This window comes from Cajanus cajan, chromosome 4 (assembly GCF_000230855.2).
Source record: "Cajanus cajan strain Asha chromosome 4, NIPB_CcT2T_4, whole genome shotgun sequence".
NCBI lineage: Eukaryota > Viridiplantae > Streptophyta > Magnoliopsida > Fabales > Fabaceae > Cajanus > Cajanus cajan.
In genome coordinates, this window is record NC_138520.1 from 11,006,708 (window position 1) to 11,024,714 (window position 18,007).

General features: G+C 28.2%; 1 protein-coding gene across 1 annotated transcript; it reads left to right on the plus strand.

Annotated features, from left to right (window-relative positions):
• The first annotated feature begins 55 nt into the window (after positions 1-55).
• Positions 56-15,062, plus strand: LOC109802421 (histone-lysine N-methyltransferase EZA1). Its single transcript, XM_020363790.2, has 17 exons — positions 56-1,316; positions 1,631-1,732; positions 3,179-3,447; positions 3,864-4,016; positions 4,344-4,428; positions 4,559-4,720; positions 4,815-4,862; positions 4,952-5,023; positions 5,141-5,307; positions 8,640-8,787; positions 9,974-10,194; positions 10,488-10,619; positions 11,627-11,714; positions 11,811-11,858; positions 11,936-12,064; positions 14,532-14,609; positions 14,725-15,062. Exons 1-17 carry the CDS (start codon positions 1,275-1,277, stop codon positions 14,920-14,922), a joined length of 2,142 nt encoding a protein of 713 aa, XP_020219379.1. The 5' UTR covers positions 56-1,274; the 3' UTR covers positions 14,923-15,062.
• Positions 15,063-18,007: the final 2,945 nt, after the last annotated feature.

The following is an 18,007-nucleotide window of genomic DNA, read 5'->3' on the forward strand; positions in this document are numbered from 1 at the left end:
GAGTAGTGCATTAAAAATTTATTGACTATAAATTATTTATTACAGCTAATAAATGATCGCTTTTATTAAATTAATTATCACATTAAATATTATGTTTATTGATTATAGTATTTATTAAAATTAATAAATGTTTGACTTTGGATATATAATTTTCATGTATATATATTAAATGAAAATTAATATTAAATTTAATAATATTTTAAATATTATATTTATTAAACACAATTTATTTATTAAATCTAATATGTATAACACACATAATATATTATTAAATATAAATTAATTATTGCATTATTTGATACCTATACATATTTAACATGCATGATTTTAAAATATAAATATAAAATTTAATTTCTATGTATCGTCATTGTAAAATTTTGTATATTGTTAATTGATTTAAATTATTTTAAAATCAACTAATTTATATACATGATGATTTATAAAAAGATAACAATGTAAATTTTATTACATTGTTGATGCATATATGGTGTAATCATATATTAAGCTGATATAAGTAAAAAGTTTTACGCTTTCAACTAATTACAAAACTGTGATACATAATAAATTTGTTGACTTTTATGATAAATATATTTAATATAATACTTATCATGATATTTAATTAACAAAGTAAATTCTTTTATACTATCACCGAATAAAATATTTTTTTCAATAAAAAATAAGATTGAAAGAGTGAATTTTTGTTTTTCTTTTTTGAGAGTAATTCAAAAAATGGAAAATGTTAGAAACGGAATAAATTTAATTTCTCTCTTTTAATAATTATGCAATTTCGGTAAAAGTTCTTTCAAATAAAATGTTTAATGAGGAAGATAATAAATTAATACCCTTTATACTTTAATATATTAAATTTATTAATTTTTATTTAATATATTCCTATTATAGTACATCAAGAAAAAGTGTGACCCAAGAACATGTTTCAAGAAGACACATTTCAAATCCAAAAAATATTAAAAAAAAAACCAGAAATACACTATAATTTATAATATTTAATAAATTTGAACCGATAAAAACATCTTTTAAGAGAATTGTGTTAGAAAATGTTGCTACCCACTTCAAAATATTATGATGAAAAAATAAAGTTGGCATTGCAATGTAAAACGGAGGGAACAATAACTCAGCGCATGAAACGACACCAAAAATTACGCACAAGGCCAACTCAGTTATAGAGCGTTATATTCATTCTCTTCATCACTACTTCCATTCACTCATCTCATCTCATTCTCTTTTGATCAAACAATCTTTCTTTGTGTGCATCCATGGCCTCAAAAACTTCTCACTCTTCATCCAAACATCATCAAGTTTGTTTCTCTTTTCTCCTTCTTTTGCTCTCTTGCTTCCTTCAGTTCCTTTCATTTAGATTTTTCACTTTGTTTTGTTTGTGCATGAATAGCACAAACGGCATTTGAGGTCGTAAATTTCACTCGGTGTTTGGTTGGCGAAAATTCCTTTCACAAACGATCCATAGTTCCTATGCTTCAACTCATGAGAAATGAACTGTGCATTCATTACTTTGTGTGTGTGTGTTATTTTATGTAAAAATATGGAGATTTGTGTTTTTTTTTCTTCTTTGGATAAATATGTGTAAGATTTTATTGTATGATAATATTGACAGAAACAAGGAGAGGCAGCAAAAGACGCTCCTGGTAGAATCATGACGACTAAGATTAAACAGTTGACAGATCAAACACTTGCAGAACGTTCGGAATCAGTTAAAGTAAGACATTGTTTATTTAATATTTTTAAGGATGGATCAAATTATATATCTAACTTTACATCTTTCAATAATTATATATATATTTTTTTTTATCGATTCTTGAATTATAACCTTATATTGTTTTGAATATTTATATTAAATTTTGTTAAATTTTAATAATAATAAAAATATAATCAAGTTATATATATAAGGATTTATTTATTTTAAGAGTAAGTCTAATTAAATTTACTTAACTCAATAATTTATAGTTATACATTAAATTTTAATGATTTAACAATTGAATTAAAAGTTATTAATGCATAAATTAAGTTTACAAATTTTTAAAAAATTGAAAATTATTTAATACTCGATTTCATTAATTCAAATCAATGTATAAAATATTTTTTTTTATAATTATTCATCAATTTGAATTGATAAAATAAATTATCAAATAATTTTTAATGTTTTTAAAAAAATTTGTAGACTTGATCTATATATAAAATTTCTAACTTAACAATTGAATTATTGAAATTTGATATAGAACATGAATTATTGAATAAAGTAAGTTTAATTAAATTTATTCTTGGAACATCTGGATTATCTTATATATATATATATATATATATATATATATATATATATATATATATTAGTATATTTTGAAGAATATATATTACGTCGATTTTGATTTATATAAATGAGGTATCAAATACTTAGATTAATATAAAATTCTATATAAATAATTGAAATGAATTTTTTTTCTTTAATCTAATGGTGAATTTTGAGAAAATATCATTCAATCGAAAGTTATTAACTAGTATAAAAATTGATAAGTAATTTGATCTCTCCTCATTTTAAAAAACACTTATCAATTTTTAAAATTCTTTTTTCAACATATTTCAAAGTGCTTTTCTCTTGACTATACTTTTATTTTCTCACAAAACAGGCAAAGATAATAAAACATCTATGAATTTTTACTATATGTTTTAAACACTTGTTTTAAAAGCACAATTTAAAACTTAATAGATTATACCTGAGAAAATGGTTATTCAGAAGTGTGAATTTATTTTATAATATAATTTTTTTAAACAAAACAAAACAAAACAAATAAATAAACAAGTCCTAAGTTTAAAGTTGAAAATTCTTGGAAATGCTTCTTTGTTCGTTTTACCATTTGCAAAGATAAATTGGTTTTGTGGAATTAATGTGCCAGCAGATCTCAATTTTTTTGTGGGAAACTGCACAATGCCCAAAGTTGAGAACAAATACTGAAAATTAAAACATTTTGAAAATTGAATATTAGAATCATAATGGACCCTTCAATTATTTCCTAATTGCCTTCATCTTTCTTTTACTTCATTGGATTTTTGGTGGTATAACTTCATTGCTTAACTGAGTATTTTATTTTCAATTGGAAAATCCACGGTTGAGAAGGGCTTGTGGTTAATCTTAGATGTGTTTCAACAGGAGAAAGTTCAAAGACATTGGAAGAATCTTGAGCCTTTGTTTTCAATGGTCGAATCAACAATATCAAGGAGGGAGTCTTTGCAGACTAAGCCAAATGTCAATTTGCTTTCATCAAGAATTTCCAACCCTTTATGTAAGCTCAATGGTTTCTCTAAGGGTATGGTAGAGAAGGATCGCATAAACAATGTAGACTTATCATTGGCAAAAGGCAATAGGATTCCGCACAAGGAAAAATTACCACCGTATACATCTTGGGTATATGTGGCGAGGTGTGTTTGAATTTTAATTTTCATAGACAAATTTTCTATCTATATATTTCAAATGTACACCACATACTATCAACATGTTATTAGTCTAAATGGTATTAGTCTTGATCCTCCTAAATAAAGTCTTTGGTTCAAGTTTTATATATAAAAAAATTTGATTCAGAGGAGATATCTCATTAAAGATGATCAACCAAATTCTTTAATGAAAATTAGTCATTGATGAAATTAATGGATATTTTGTATTAATATAATATGGTTATAAAAGAAAATTTGCAATGCACTTTTCACTAAAGCAAAATTCACACACTTCTTGTATTTTCTTTTAAATAGAAACTTCCACGTTTAATATTATTGATAGATTCATACGCAGGTTATGTTTACATATTTTCTGATATTTTTAATTTTTAAACGCTGTACAGAAATGAAAAAATGGCTGAAGATCAATCAGTTATTGGAAAATACCAAATGTACTACGATAAAAACAAAGGTGAAATGGTGATATGTAGTGACAGTGAAGAAGAGATAGAGGAAGTTAAACATGACTTCACGGAGATTGAAGACCAAATTCTGCGGTAAATTAAAATGCAGATATTGTACTTGCATGTAGATCAGTTCTATTTGATTATGAGGAAAAATGAAATTACAAGAGCTAGAGATCCTGGTTGCAATTTTTGTTGTTGATCGTATAAATTCTTTATTTACATATTTGTTTGCTGAGTAAGATATAAGTTTTGTTGGACCTCTAGCGGTTTTCCTTGCATAGTAAATAGAACCTTTATCATCACACAATATTTTTACATTTAATACCAACTTTAAATTCATTATTCACTGTTTTTTTACTTCATTATAATTTTTGAAGCTTCGATATTCTAAAATCACTATATTGTTGAATATATTAGGATGACACTTGAGGACTACGAGTCTACTCGGAAGGTCTTAGGTGTTGTTAAAGAGTCCATTAAAACTACTGATTCACAAATTCAGGTAATGTAGAATAAATTATGCACTTGATGGTTGTTAATGCTAATTAATTATTGTAAGCTAAGTTTCACCTAGGATATTTTGTGCAACCATTTTTATGTTTAGAGATTTTTTTCCCCATCAAAATATGCAGGAGAGGTATGAAAAGCTCAAGGAAAAGAATAATGAGATTCTAGATCAAAACACTGAACCTTGTGATTGTAAAGGATGTGAATCTCATATTGGAATATGTCTGGAGAAAAGCTTGAGTGATAATTTAGAAAATTATGATATCCTCTTCTGTCGTCAGTGCTATGTAAATACTAAAACTCATACTTCTAATATTATTGTCATTGCCATGCATGGTGTATAATATGATATTAATTTTTTGTGTGTCTATCTATAAACAGATCTTTGATTGTCCTGTGCATGGCACTAATCAACCTCTAATATATCCTGTAAGGAACAATTCTCTTTATTGTTTTCAACTTAATTTGTGTTACCAACTCTATTAATTAAAACGTCAATATGATGATTTACTTCACAGAGTGAAAAACAACCAATTTGGTTTGAGCCTGAAGGTAGCAGGAAACCATGCAGTGATCAGTGTTACCTTCTGGTATTCTTCTTTTGTGTTTGAGATTTTAAGTAACTTTTATATTTTCAAGCTAGGGCCAAGGAAGAATATAGAATTTTTACTTGTTTTCAATTTCAAAAAATATGTCTGTTTAATCAGAACAAGGGAGTTGTTGATGGGCAAAAAGATCTCACAAATGAGATACAAGCTAATCAGTTGTCCAATTCAATGGAAATGCAAGTTGATGAGACAACAAATAACTCAAATTGGAAACCTCTGGAGATAGATTTATATTTGAAGGGCCTAGAATTGTTTGGAAAAAATAGGTACGAAGTTCTTCACACTTGAAAACAATTGGATCTTGTTAAGTAATTAGGCTGTTACAATTTTAATTTTTTTATGTGTTATTATATTTTTAAATATTCTCTATGTTTATTTTACATGCACTAACAATATTTAATTTCAATTATATCTTTAAATATTCTCTAAAATTATTTATTCTCCATTTACTACTGATTTTATAAATCATTAAAAGAGAATAAAAATTTATAAGTTTTTAGTTATTAAAAGAATATAAAAAAATATAATCTTTAGTTATTTTATTATTATTATTATTATTATTATTATTATTATTTTATAGACAATTTTATCTTAATAATACATTTAAATTTTTTTTTAAACGACTACTCTGATGGCTAATTTAACAATAATGTTTATATATCACAAGTAATTAATTGTATTTTCATAATATATATAATTAAAACCAGCATTTTGTATTTTCCTATTTTTTTTCTTTGATTTTTATATCCTCATTTTACTATAAGAAAACATATATAATATGACTTGAACCTGAGTATTTTTCTTATAAATCTTTTATCGAAATGGAAATACTCATTATTCTATTGGACAGAACCTGTACAATTATTTTTTTACATTGTTCAAAATTTTATCGATTAGTTAATCCGTTAACTAAATCTTATATTTTATTGTAACATTAATTTATATTCCAGTATTTTTTTGATATGATTGTTAAAAATAATCTTTCTTACTATTATATAATATATGTATTACAAGCATTATAATCAAGGCTAAAAACCTATTTTAGTCCCTTATAATCTTTTTTTGTTTCAATTTAGTCCCTCATTAATTTTTTGTCTCAATTTGGTCTTAAACTAATTAATTGGTTTCAATTTAGTCCCATATTAATTAATTGGTTTCAATGTGGGACTTTCAGTCCAAATTGCTTTAATGGTGTTAACTTTTGGCCACGTGGACGCCACGTAGATGCATACGTGGATGCCACGTGGATGAGAATTTTTTTTGAAAACACCTGGACCCAGAACGGCCCGTTCTGAAACCGGAACGGGCCGTTCTGGGTGCACTTTTGGTGTATCAATTTTGCATCCGGAACGGCCCGTTCCAGGTGCAAAATTAACACATTGAAAATGTAACCAGAACGGCTCGTTCCGGTTTCAGAACGGGCAGTTCCATTTTTTTTTATATATAAAATATTAATAATTTTATAAAATATATATTATTAATTATATTTTAATTATGTTATTATATCTAATAAAATAAATATATTAATATTTTTTTATATTTTATTTTATTATGTTTATCTTATTAATTTTTATCATTTTATTCTTTTAATCTTAAATAAGTTGCAAAAAATTATAAAGTGATATTTAAATATTTCTTCAAACAGAAAGAGAAAAAGAAAAAATTATTACTCTATTTATAAGACAATTATATTTTATAAAAATAAGTAATTTTAAAATTTTTACCATAAAAAAATATTTTTCAAAATTATTATATTTTTTAATAAAATTAATCAAGAATATTGTTTAATTGCATTTTTTATCTCTCAAGTATTACAATTGTGCAGTTTTGTGATCTCCAAGATTTTAATTGCATAATTTTAGTCCTTAAAGAATTACAATTGCGCGATTTTGGTCCTTCAATTTTTAATTAAACAATTTTAGTCCTTCGAATATCATAATAGTATAATTTTTGTTTCTCCCATTAAAAATTAATAATTTTAATATATATATATATAATGTTTTAAAATTAAATAATTATTTATCTATTCAAATTAACGTATATTATAATTTTCGATATTATATCAATAATATTATTAATATATTTAAAGATAAACTAATAGTTTGATAAATATAACTTGTTATATATTAATATACTTTTACAAAAATATAAGTATATTAATTAGAAATATATATTTGATCTTATATATTTATATTTTTGTAAAAGTATATTAATATATATTAAGTAATATTTATCAAATTATTAGTTTATTTATAAATATAGTAAAAATATTATTGATATTAATTTATCAATAATATTAAAATACTAATAATATATAAATTTTATTTATTTAGTAATAATAAATATATATCATTTGATACATTAAAAAAAAAATATATACGTTAATTTAAATAAACAAACAATTATATAGTTTTAAAATATTATATATATATATATATATATATATATATTAAAATTTTAAAATTATTAAATTTTTAATGAGAAAGACTAAAATTGCACAATTATGATATTTGAGAGATTAAAATTGTTCAATTAAAAATTGTGAGACTAAAATTACACAACTATAATCTTTTAAGGACTGAAATTACTCAATTAAAACCTTAGAGATCAAAATTGCATAATTATAATATCAAAAACACAATTAAGTAAAAAATATTTTATTCACAGTTTTGGAACGGGTCGTTCTGAATCCAGAACGGGCTGTTCTGAATCCAGAACGGGCCGTTCTGAAATCAGAAGGGGCGTTCTGAAAGCAGAACGGGCCGTTCTGTTTTAAGAACGTCCCGTTCTGCTTCACTGGTGGTGTTTTAATTTTGCAACCAGAACGGCCCGTTCCGGTTTCAGAACGGGCCGTTCCGGTCCAGGTGTTTTCAAAAAAAAATCTCATCCACGTGGATGCAACCTATGCATCTACGTGACATCTACGTAGCCAAAAGGTAACTCCGTTTAAATAATTTGGACGGAAGTCCCACATTAAAACTAATTAATTAATTTGGGACTAAATTGAAACCAATTAATTAGTTTGGGACCAAATTGAGACAAAAAATTAATGAGGGACTAAATTGAAACAAAAAAAGATTATAAGGGACCAAAATAAGTTTTTAGCCTATAATCAATTTATAAAATTGTTGTTCTGCATATGAGTCATTTAAATAAATTAGTTAATTATTGTAAAAAAAAAATTTTGTTGAAAATAATGATATAATATATATATATATATATATATATTTTTTTTTTTCTTCTTTTCAATTTACCAGCACGATATGCCAACTCGTTTTCAACAAGCAGGCCAACTTGCCTTGCCTAGTTTTTAAGATGATGGGTAAAATGTGTTGGATTGCTCCATTTTATCACCCTGCATATTTTTGTAAAGAATTATTTTGTTTTAAGCTCCACTGAGATATTTTTCCTTGTAATAAGCACTCAGTGTTTTTTTTTTTTTTTAAAGGTTTGAATGCATTCTTATGTTACTATATCTCAATCGTTGTAGTAATAGAGCAACTTTCAAAATGCTTGTATCTAAAATCTATTTGTTGCTAACTTTTTCATTATGATATTTTTAAGTTTTTGCTTATGTGGCACTATTCATGCTGTGCAGTTGCCTTATAGCCCGTATCTTGCTTTCTGACTTGAAGACTTGCTTGGAGGTAGCTAGGTACATGTTTTCTGGCGGAGAGTCGATGCCCCATGGATCCATACCAAGTTCAATGATGGATATAAATGAAAAGATTAATGCAGAGTCCTCAGTGAGAATTTAAAGCATTTATTTACTTATCTTCTTTGTGTTTTTCTTCTGTTGTTTTAATAATTTTTCTACAGAAGTTGGGAGAAGTGGTTTGATGATGATGGGAAGTTAGAGTCTTCCACACATACTGTGTAACATTATAGCCGCACACTGTTTAACATTATGTTTGCTCGAGGAAAATAGAAGATGAAAGGAAAAAATGAGTTGATTTTATGTATTTGGTAGGAACTAAAATAAAAGAATATTAGATATGTAGATAAAATAAAAAATATATGTAATAAAATAAACAATGTGTCAAATTACTAAAATAAGGACATTTAGTCTTTTAATTATAAGTCACCCATTCCTTTTTTTTTTTTCCCCTACTTTAAAGTGGAAGAACTTCAATTAGTTTTGGGTCTCATCTTTCGAAACATATCCAATTGTGGAAAGGAAAGGGAAAAAGAAGTACATTTTCTAAGTTGGTCATCGAAGGTTTACATAGATATCTCTTCATACAAACACACATCTCTTCATGCACTAGTTATTTATATATGTATATTTTTATATTAATATGATATTATTTATTTTTGACATAATTCTTATATAATTTTATTTTTCGTTATCTTTTAAAAAGTTTCATACTTACGAAGATTATAATTTTATAAATGATTTCTTTTCATGATCTAATAACTTTAGACTTTGTTTGTACTCCAACATTCTATTCTTCCATTATCAATCTTTTCATATTTCATCATTCCAAATATACATTAAATTATGATGCAATTTATTAAAGGAAAAAAATTTAGAAAAATATCATAACTGTGTTATGAAATTTCTAGCTCAAATAACATAATCAATATCAACATCAGTAGTTGATAAAATTTAAATTCTTATCATCGATTAGGGACTTTCCAAATTTTATATTCTGTGTTGGCCAATAGGAAGGGACTGGATTAAACTTTTAAGCCGATGTGCAAGTGTACAACATTTGTACTCTAAGACTCTTGGTAGTTAAGCCTGTACAGCACTTGTCTTAACAAATTTTTAAATCACTTAAAGGAAAAGCATACTTACAAACGTTCAGAAGTTGACACTTGAATATAAATTTGCAAACATCTGCTATTTAAATTTAGGGTTTAGAGTTTAAGAATGTTGTGTTATTTTGATCATGTGAAACTACTTTTGAATGTTGGTTATTTTGATAGGACAAAGAAATGGCATCAAAATCGAAGTCGCAACGAAAAAAGGGAAAACCTAGAAAGTTCAACTACTCTCGGAAATCTGCTGGGCTCCCTCCTAGATTGAGAAAAATTGCTTATGGGGAAAGCCTATGTAATAAGCAATATAGTCCTTGTGGGTGTCACGGAATGTGTGGAAAGGAATGTCCTTGTCTTCTTAATGGAACTTGTTGTGAAAAATATTGCGGGTATGTTGATTTTCTTTTAACAACTTGTTCTTAGCCTTTTCTATTCTTGAAATAGACAAAATACTTGCAAGATATTTCAAATTTCTCCTGGCCATGCGTTGCTCTATTTGAATGATTTTGTTCACAAGTCTAACGAGGTGGATATGGTTGCCTTGTGAAATGTAGTCTTTTTTTCTCTAAGCACTTTAAATCTAAAGGAAAGAAGTATGATTTAATTATAACCTATTAAATTATTTTTTTAAAATGTGATAAGTTAGTTGTTTTTATTTATTTATTTTTATTTCTACATTCAGGTGTTTTAAGCTTTGCAATAACCGGTTTAGAGGATGTTATTGTGCTAAGAGCCAATGTAAAAGTCGACTATGCCCATGCTTTGCTGCTAATCGTGAATGTGACCCAGATGTCTGTCGAAATTGTTGGGTCAGGTAATATCATTATTGATTTATTTATGTTGTGCATTTGAACTTGATTTCATGCAGTCTAGTTTCTTTTATTAATTCATTTCTTATATTTTACTTCACCTTGTCGAGAAAGTCATAGTTAAGGAAATGTTTCTAGTCTTGATAATTCAATAGCATAACATTTTCTATTACAATAGCATGATCTTATATTTATATATATTACCTATTTTGAGGAACAAAAAAAGGTACATATATCTTATAATTTTTTCTGTTGTTAGTTTAGATAAGTACATACTTTTATAACTTGGCTCGGATTGATCAATCCGACCAGTTCAATCGAAAATTGATCCTATAACTAATTCGATTTAGTTATCGGATCGAATGTGGATTCAACCTAATCATGTTGCCATCAAATCAACAAAAACTGGAGTGAATTGATGTAATTTTCCTCAAGCGAGCTGGGTAAACACGTCTGTAAAGTTCAAATTTTCTCATGCAACACACTTTACAAAGTATGGAACAATCATGCTGCTCAACCTTATGCTCCTAGCCTTTTATCATGCTTCAGTCATGCATGGTCCATCAAATAGTTGGTCATAGTCACATAGCCTCATCAAATCTTGTCTCACCTTTTAAAAGTGAGAATATACAAAAAAATAAAATTGCAGTTAGATGGTATCAATCCATGATATCGGGGGTAGTAAAAGAAGTTGTAGAAAAAGAAGAGCAACCACTAGGACAAATAACAACATTGTTTACTTAGTGACAAACTTATTATATATACTATGTATAATTATTTATATTATATTTATTTATGTAATTTGATCAGTAACCCATTAACCAGTAATCTTGTCGAGTTAATTATCGGTCTGAGTTTTAAAAAACTAGATAAGTATCTTGGCTTCAAACTATATTCATTTGTTTAAATGATATTAGTTAAAAGCATTATAGTTGTATCAACCATTTTAGCTTTAGCTGAATAGAATTGAGATTCATCTTTCACAAATTTAAAAATGACATCTTTTATACAGTTGTGGCGATGGTTCACTGGGGGAGCCACCTCGATGTGGAGATGGTCAATGCGGAAACATGAATATTCTTTTAGGGCAAAAACAAAGGGTTGGATATTATTTTGCTCTTTAAATTATCTACATTTCACCCATGAATGAAATCACAAATACATGAGTATCTTACATAGTTATCCATAAATCTCAGATTCTTTTGGGAAAGTCAGATGTCGCTGGGTGGGGAGCCTTCACGAAGGTTGAGATGTTTGTACTTGATTGTTTTCAAATAGCTTGATAGATGTATTCTCCTCACTAATTGATGATGTGTTTCAGAACCCAATTAAGAAAAATGCTTGTCTTGGAGAGTATACTGGTGAGCTCATCACTCAAAAAGAAGCAGACAAGCGTGGGAAACTATATCATCGTATAAACATTTCATTCCTTTTTAATCTCAATGATCAGGCAAGTGTCTTGTATTGACTACATTTTCTATTAACCTGACCTTGCTCTAGTGTTCAAATCATTTAAGTTTCGAGACTATTGCTAGTTGTTAGTTAATGTGTACAGTTTATAAATATTATTTTTTCTTTAGTTGAATTATGTTGATTTCTTTTTGTTAGGAATGAATGAATGAATTAGAATCAAGGTATTAGTTGTTTGATTAATAATATATTTTACTTTCATAGAATAGGAATGTATACTATATTTTAAAATACCCTTTGAAATATGTGGGAGATACATCAATTTAATTAGTTTCCACTTTGGTATCTAATCTTAATTTGGAAAATAAAAATTTTGGTATCTCTTTGTGGCTGAGAAAACAAAAAGGAACATTTTTATGCAGAAAAATGTTTTCAACAATGACCATTCATGAGACTTTCTTTCCAACAATTACTATCAAGTTGGATGAGGCTAACTATTGTGTTTGGTCTTAAATTATGGTGATATACAATGCTAGATAGTGGAAAAATTATACAGTATAATACGAAAGTTTGTGTGCATTGAGACTGACTAAAACTATGATGAATGAGAGGCTAAAGATGTGCTAGATCAGTCATGGCTCATCAACTCCATGAATGAAAAACTTATATCTCATTTTGTGCAATGTGGAACAACTAAATTAGTTTGGAATGATATCAAGAAGTGTTATCTTGATGTCTCTTATTCTTTTCAAGTTTATGAACCGATGAAGAAATCGTTCCAATCATGTCAAAGAGGTTCCCACTTTTTGCATTATAATGACTAGATATACATATTTTTGGAACCTGATTATTGTAGACCAAATGATATGAAATGTTAAAATGGTATTTAGAAATTGAAAAAACATGTCACTAAGGTTAAATTTTACATATTCCTTGTTGGTCTCAATCATAATTTGGCTTAACTTAATTAGTAGATAAATCTTAGTTGTCTCTCTTTTAATAAGTTTGGAGGAAGCTTATTCACAAGTTCATCATGAAGATTAGAGACCACTCATCATGTGAACAAATGAAGTATTAAAAGCATCGACTCTTTTTTTCCCAAGAGAACAACTCTCGACTAATAACCTATTCTCATCCTCTAGCCTTTCTTCTCATTTCTACACTCATTGCTCCAGTATAATGGTATAAACTCAAGCAAGTCGAAAGTAAAAAACAAAAATTATTATTTTGGTTGTAGGTTTTCCTCCATCTTTGGCTCTTATGTAACTTAGTATTACAAGTGAAGGTATTTTTAGTTTGACTTTCATTTTTTTCTCCTAACTCTTCGATTATTGATTTAGGGGGTTACTAATCACATTATTAGTAATTATTTTTTTCTAAAATCTAAGTCCTTTATTTATGAAGTTTGTCTAGGTTACAAATTGAGCCCTTATGTCAATCTCTATATATTTATAAATCTTAGGTTGGGTTAATTGATTAGAAATTGATTAACCTATTACTCAACTAAATTATAATTGGGTCAGCTATATGTCCAACCAACCCAATGACCCAACTCAATTTTAATTGGGTTAGGTCATGTTAATAGGGTTCATGGGTTAATCTTGAATTGCTTACACTCCTAATTGTCACAAATAATAACCTCTGTGACCTAAGGGAACTTCAAGACTATTTAGTTAGGAAATTTGAAATGAAGGACTTAGAAGATCTAAAATACTTCTTTGGCATTGAATTATCCCAATCTAAGCATATATATTCTCCCTCGTAATGTAAATATACATTATATCTTTTGTTTAAGACAGACAAGTAGACTTGTTATTGAGAAAAATCATGGGTTAAATATTTATTTGGGTTAGACTCCAATAAACTGAGATGTCAAAGGTTTGTGGACAAGTTAATTTATCTACCCTACAAAAGACCCGACATTTCATATGTTATTGGTGTTATGAGTAATTTTATTCAAAATCCTAGTGAAGGGCACATGAGTGCAGTGAATTGTATCTTGGCCTACCTTAACTCCTCACTGGGAAAAATTGTTAGTTTTGTGAATTTAGATTTTGTTGGGTCTAAATTGGATAGAAGATTACCACAAATTATTTGTCATTTGTTGGGGACAATTTGGTGACTTAAGGAAGTAATAAATAAAATGTGGTTTTATTGTTTGCTATAAAAGTTGAATATCGTTATCACCATTATGCGACTATAAAGCTTACATGGGTGACATTCTTCAAACTAAACTTGAGTTTGGTTCAAAAATTAGTCAATATGATAACCCATGTCCTTAGTGATCCATTCTAATTAATATTCGATAAGTTGGGTATGTAAAATATCCATGGCTATCAAATTGCAAAAATATTCATTGTTTTACTATCTTTTAGTTAACTTTCATTAGTTTACCATCTTGTCCACACCTTTTTCTTGGTGAGTACAATATATTGTAATTTGAAGTTGATGATTTTAAGGTCATTTCTCACACATCTTTCATCAACCTACTATCGAATTTTTCACAGTGGGTTATTGATGCATGCCGCTTTGGAGACAAGCTAAAATTTGCAAACCACTCCTCAAAACCTAATTGCTACGCAAAGGTTAGTTCAAATACTCCAATTTTGAACAAAACATGAAATTTAACCTTTAATCTCAACGATTTGAACTCCATTACAAAATTCTTATAATGATAGAACTATTGTATCTGTTGCATAGGTGATGCTTGTTGGAGGGGACCATCGAGTTGGGATATTTGCAAAGGAAAACATTGAAGCTGGTGATGAGATCTTCTACGATTATTACTATGCTTTAGAGAGTGCACCAGCTTGGGCTCTTCCCTCCAAAGACGAGACTTCAAAGAAAGATGAAGTAGCATCTTCTCGGGGCAAGGCAAAGAAACACCATTGCCGTTAGGAAAACTTATTGGTGAAATATTCATTACCTTTTAATGTTGATGATTTTCCATAATCCAACTTTGATTTAATTTTTAATTTAGGAATCAAATCAATTCCTTGCGTAAGTTATTCTATTGGATGGGTTAAAAATTTCAAGAACACTTACATATTGTTATATGACAAATGAAGAGAGACAATGGTTAAATTGTATAAAAACATAGTAAATACATGGAAAAAGAAAGTTAAAGAGCATTAATAATAAAGTAAGTAATAAAATGAAAAAAAAAATAAGTTTTACTTTCTCATTAGAAGTTTATACATTTCCTCGTATGGATGCTTGAAATTTTATACATTTTTTCACCTAGATTTGTATTTATCTTATAGAACAAATTTGAAAGCTTTTTGAACAAGTTTTTATATAAAGTTTCTATCTTTTGCTTTTAGGAAATTATACTATTTAAAAACAAAGTCAATTAATCGCAAGATAGAAATATTTGTTATCATAAATGAAGACTAACTTACTAAACTACCAATAATTTCTATTAAATTCATACTTCATTTGGTGCTCCCTTAATGCTAATGCGTGTCTTGTTTTGCCACAATATGAACATACCTTGTCCCAATTTTTGCCTCTAAATCCTTGATTATAACTATTTCCTTTTCCTTGAAATTTCTTTGAATCAACAACGTTGGCTAACACATCCTCATTGACAAAATCCCCTTGTCGTTCTTTTTGAATTACCATGGAAGTGGATCCATGAGTAATATTTGAGACTTTACAACTAAGTTACAATCATTAAGACCAGTTGGAAATTTGAGCATGTAATCTTGTTGCTGAAAAATTCTTGAATTTCTCATTGCAAGGAAAAAACATCTAATTGGATAAGCACAATTAGGAATAGGCCTATATCTCTCATAGTCCTCCCAAAACACTTTAAGTTGTGTGAAATAACCGATCACAGTAAGCGAACCTTGCTTCAGTAAATGAGTTTTCTACATTCTCCAAAAAAAAGCACTACACAATGGTCGATGCAACAAAGTTCATGATCTAAGAGTGCACTAATATGTTGCATTGTTCCCAAGTGTGAGTCAAAGTAGTCATTGAAGCTTTTTTGAAGAAGAACACTAATACCATCATAAGAAATTTAGAAGATGAATTCAGGCTAAACGATCATTTTTCTTCATTGATTATTCATAAAGTGAGCTCATGGTGTATTTACTAGTCCCGTGTTTATGTGATAATCCCTCTCACCTTACCAATCAATCTCATAAAAGAATGATCTCCTAATCATTAGTGGGAGCATTACTTGTTGATTTGGAACCATAGGTATTTTCTGAATGTGAGTCATGCAACAAGAACTAGAATAATAAATTTTATAAGAATGAGAAATTAAAATTATAGATTAAGAATTAGAGAACCAAAATTGTGAATTAGATCTTATAAGGAGACTATAAGTACAATTTAGCCAATTATTTATTGATTTTGCAAAACTTAGTTGTTTAGGCTTTTCTACCCTTGATTAACTTGGAAAGAAAAAAATGATAAGGTTGTTAAGATAGTTTACAAAGACGCGGAGTAACATTCATATTATCAAGACAAAATACAAGATTGATTTTACTTTAAATGTAATCTTATTGATGCATTTGAATTTGTTAATCATCATGGCCACACTTGACATTCTTTGAAGATTGTTATACCACAAATTTTCTTAATAGTTGCTTTAGAAATACTAGGCATGATAATCTAACCCGCCCGAACCCGCTCCGATTTGGACGGGAAAAACTCGTGTTTATCGAGTTCGGGTTCGGGTTTTCCCCGATTGATAAAATCGGGGACGGGGGCGGGGATGTGGATGTTAATACCTGCCCCACCCCCGCCCCCGTCCCCGCCTCACTTAATAATATAATTAAAAAAATTATTTTTATATATATATATATATATATAAACTAAAATTAGAAATATTTATATGTAAAAATTTATATTATTTTACTTTTCTTTTATTTTTAAAAAAATTTGTTCATATTTATTTAAAAGAAAAGAAGAAAAAAAAAATAAGAGTGGGGGTAGGGGCGGGGTGGGGTGGGGAAACCCGAACCCCGCCAGGGGCGGGGATGGGTACCCAAATTTTACCTCCGGCGGGTATCGGGGACAAGGGCGGGGGCGGTTTAAATTTGCGGGGGCGGGGGTGGAGAATGTAAAACCTGCCCCGCCCCGCCCCGTTGTCATGCCTAAGAAATACTCTATAAAAAGATTTAAATGTGTGCAACTCCAAGAGATTATCAACAAATTTGTGCTAGAAAATTCTTGTATAAAAATTTTCTATAAAAAGAAGACAATTTATTAAATCATGTATTTTTTGCCTAACATAGTCAGGAAGGAGATTGATTATGGGTTACGCGAATCAATTAATTCCATGTTTTAGATTCCATCACTAATATCGAGTCGTTCACAAGAGTTTTTTTCATCTCCCAAGTGAAAATAATCAAACTTTTTGGCTCATGTTTAATTTATATCAGTGTTTCAAAAAAAAATACTAATACATATAAAAAAAATAAAATAAAAAACATAATACATTTATATGTTCATATTGGGTCCTTAGCTACATGTGTCCAGTTACTAATCGAATAAAGAAAAGGCCTAACCTAATGTCCAAATTGTCTACAGGCCTAGTTCATATTTGCTATCAAAATCATTATAATGTAACATTTTTTTTTTTTTTTGTGAATTGAAGGGACAAAATCACCCTAACCAAAATCAATTAGAAACCATGAGGATAAAAAGTAAAAGCTACATCGACCTCAGCTATCAAAACAATAAAAGGTAAAAATAACATCATAAACTTGTAATTTAACATTAAGAGACATCCCTAAATTTGTTAGAGCATCTGCTACTTAATTTGCTTCATGATGGACATGCTGACAAAGAAGCTCACCACCTGCCATATTAAAGAAAGAATACTTTGAACTATTCAGAAATACGGATGATGAGAGGCATACCCTTTGATAAGAAAGGTCACTACAGTCATAGAATTGGACTTCACAATAAACATCATGAAACCTTTATTCCACATAATACCCACTCCTATATATATTGCCCATAACTC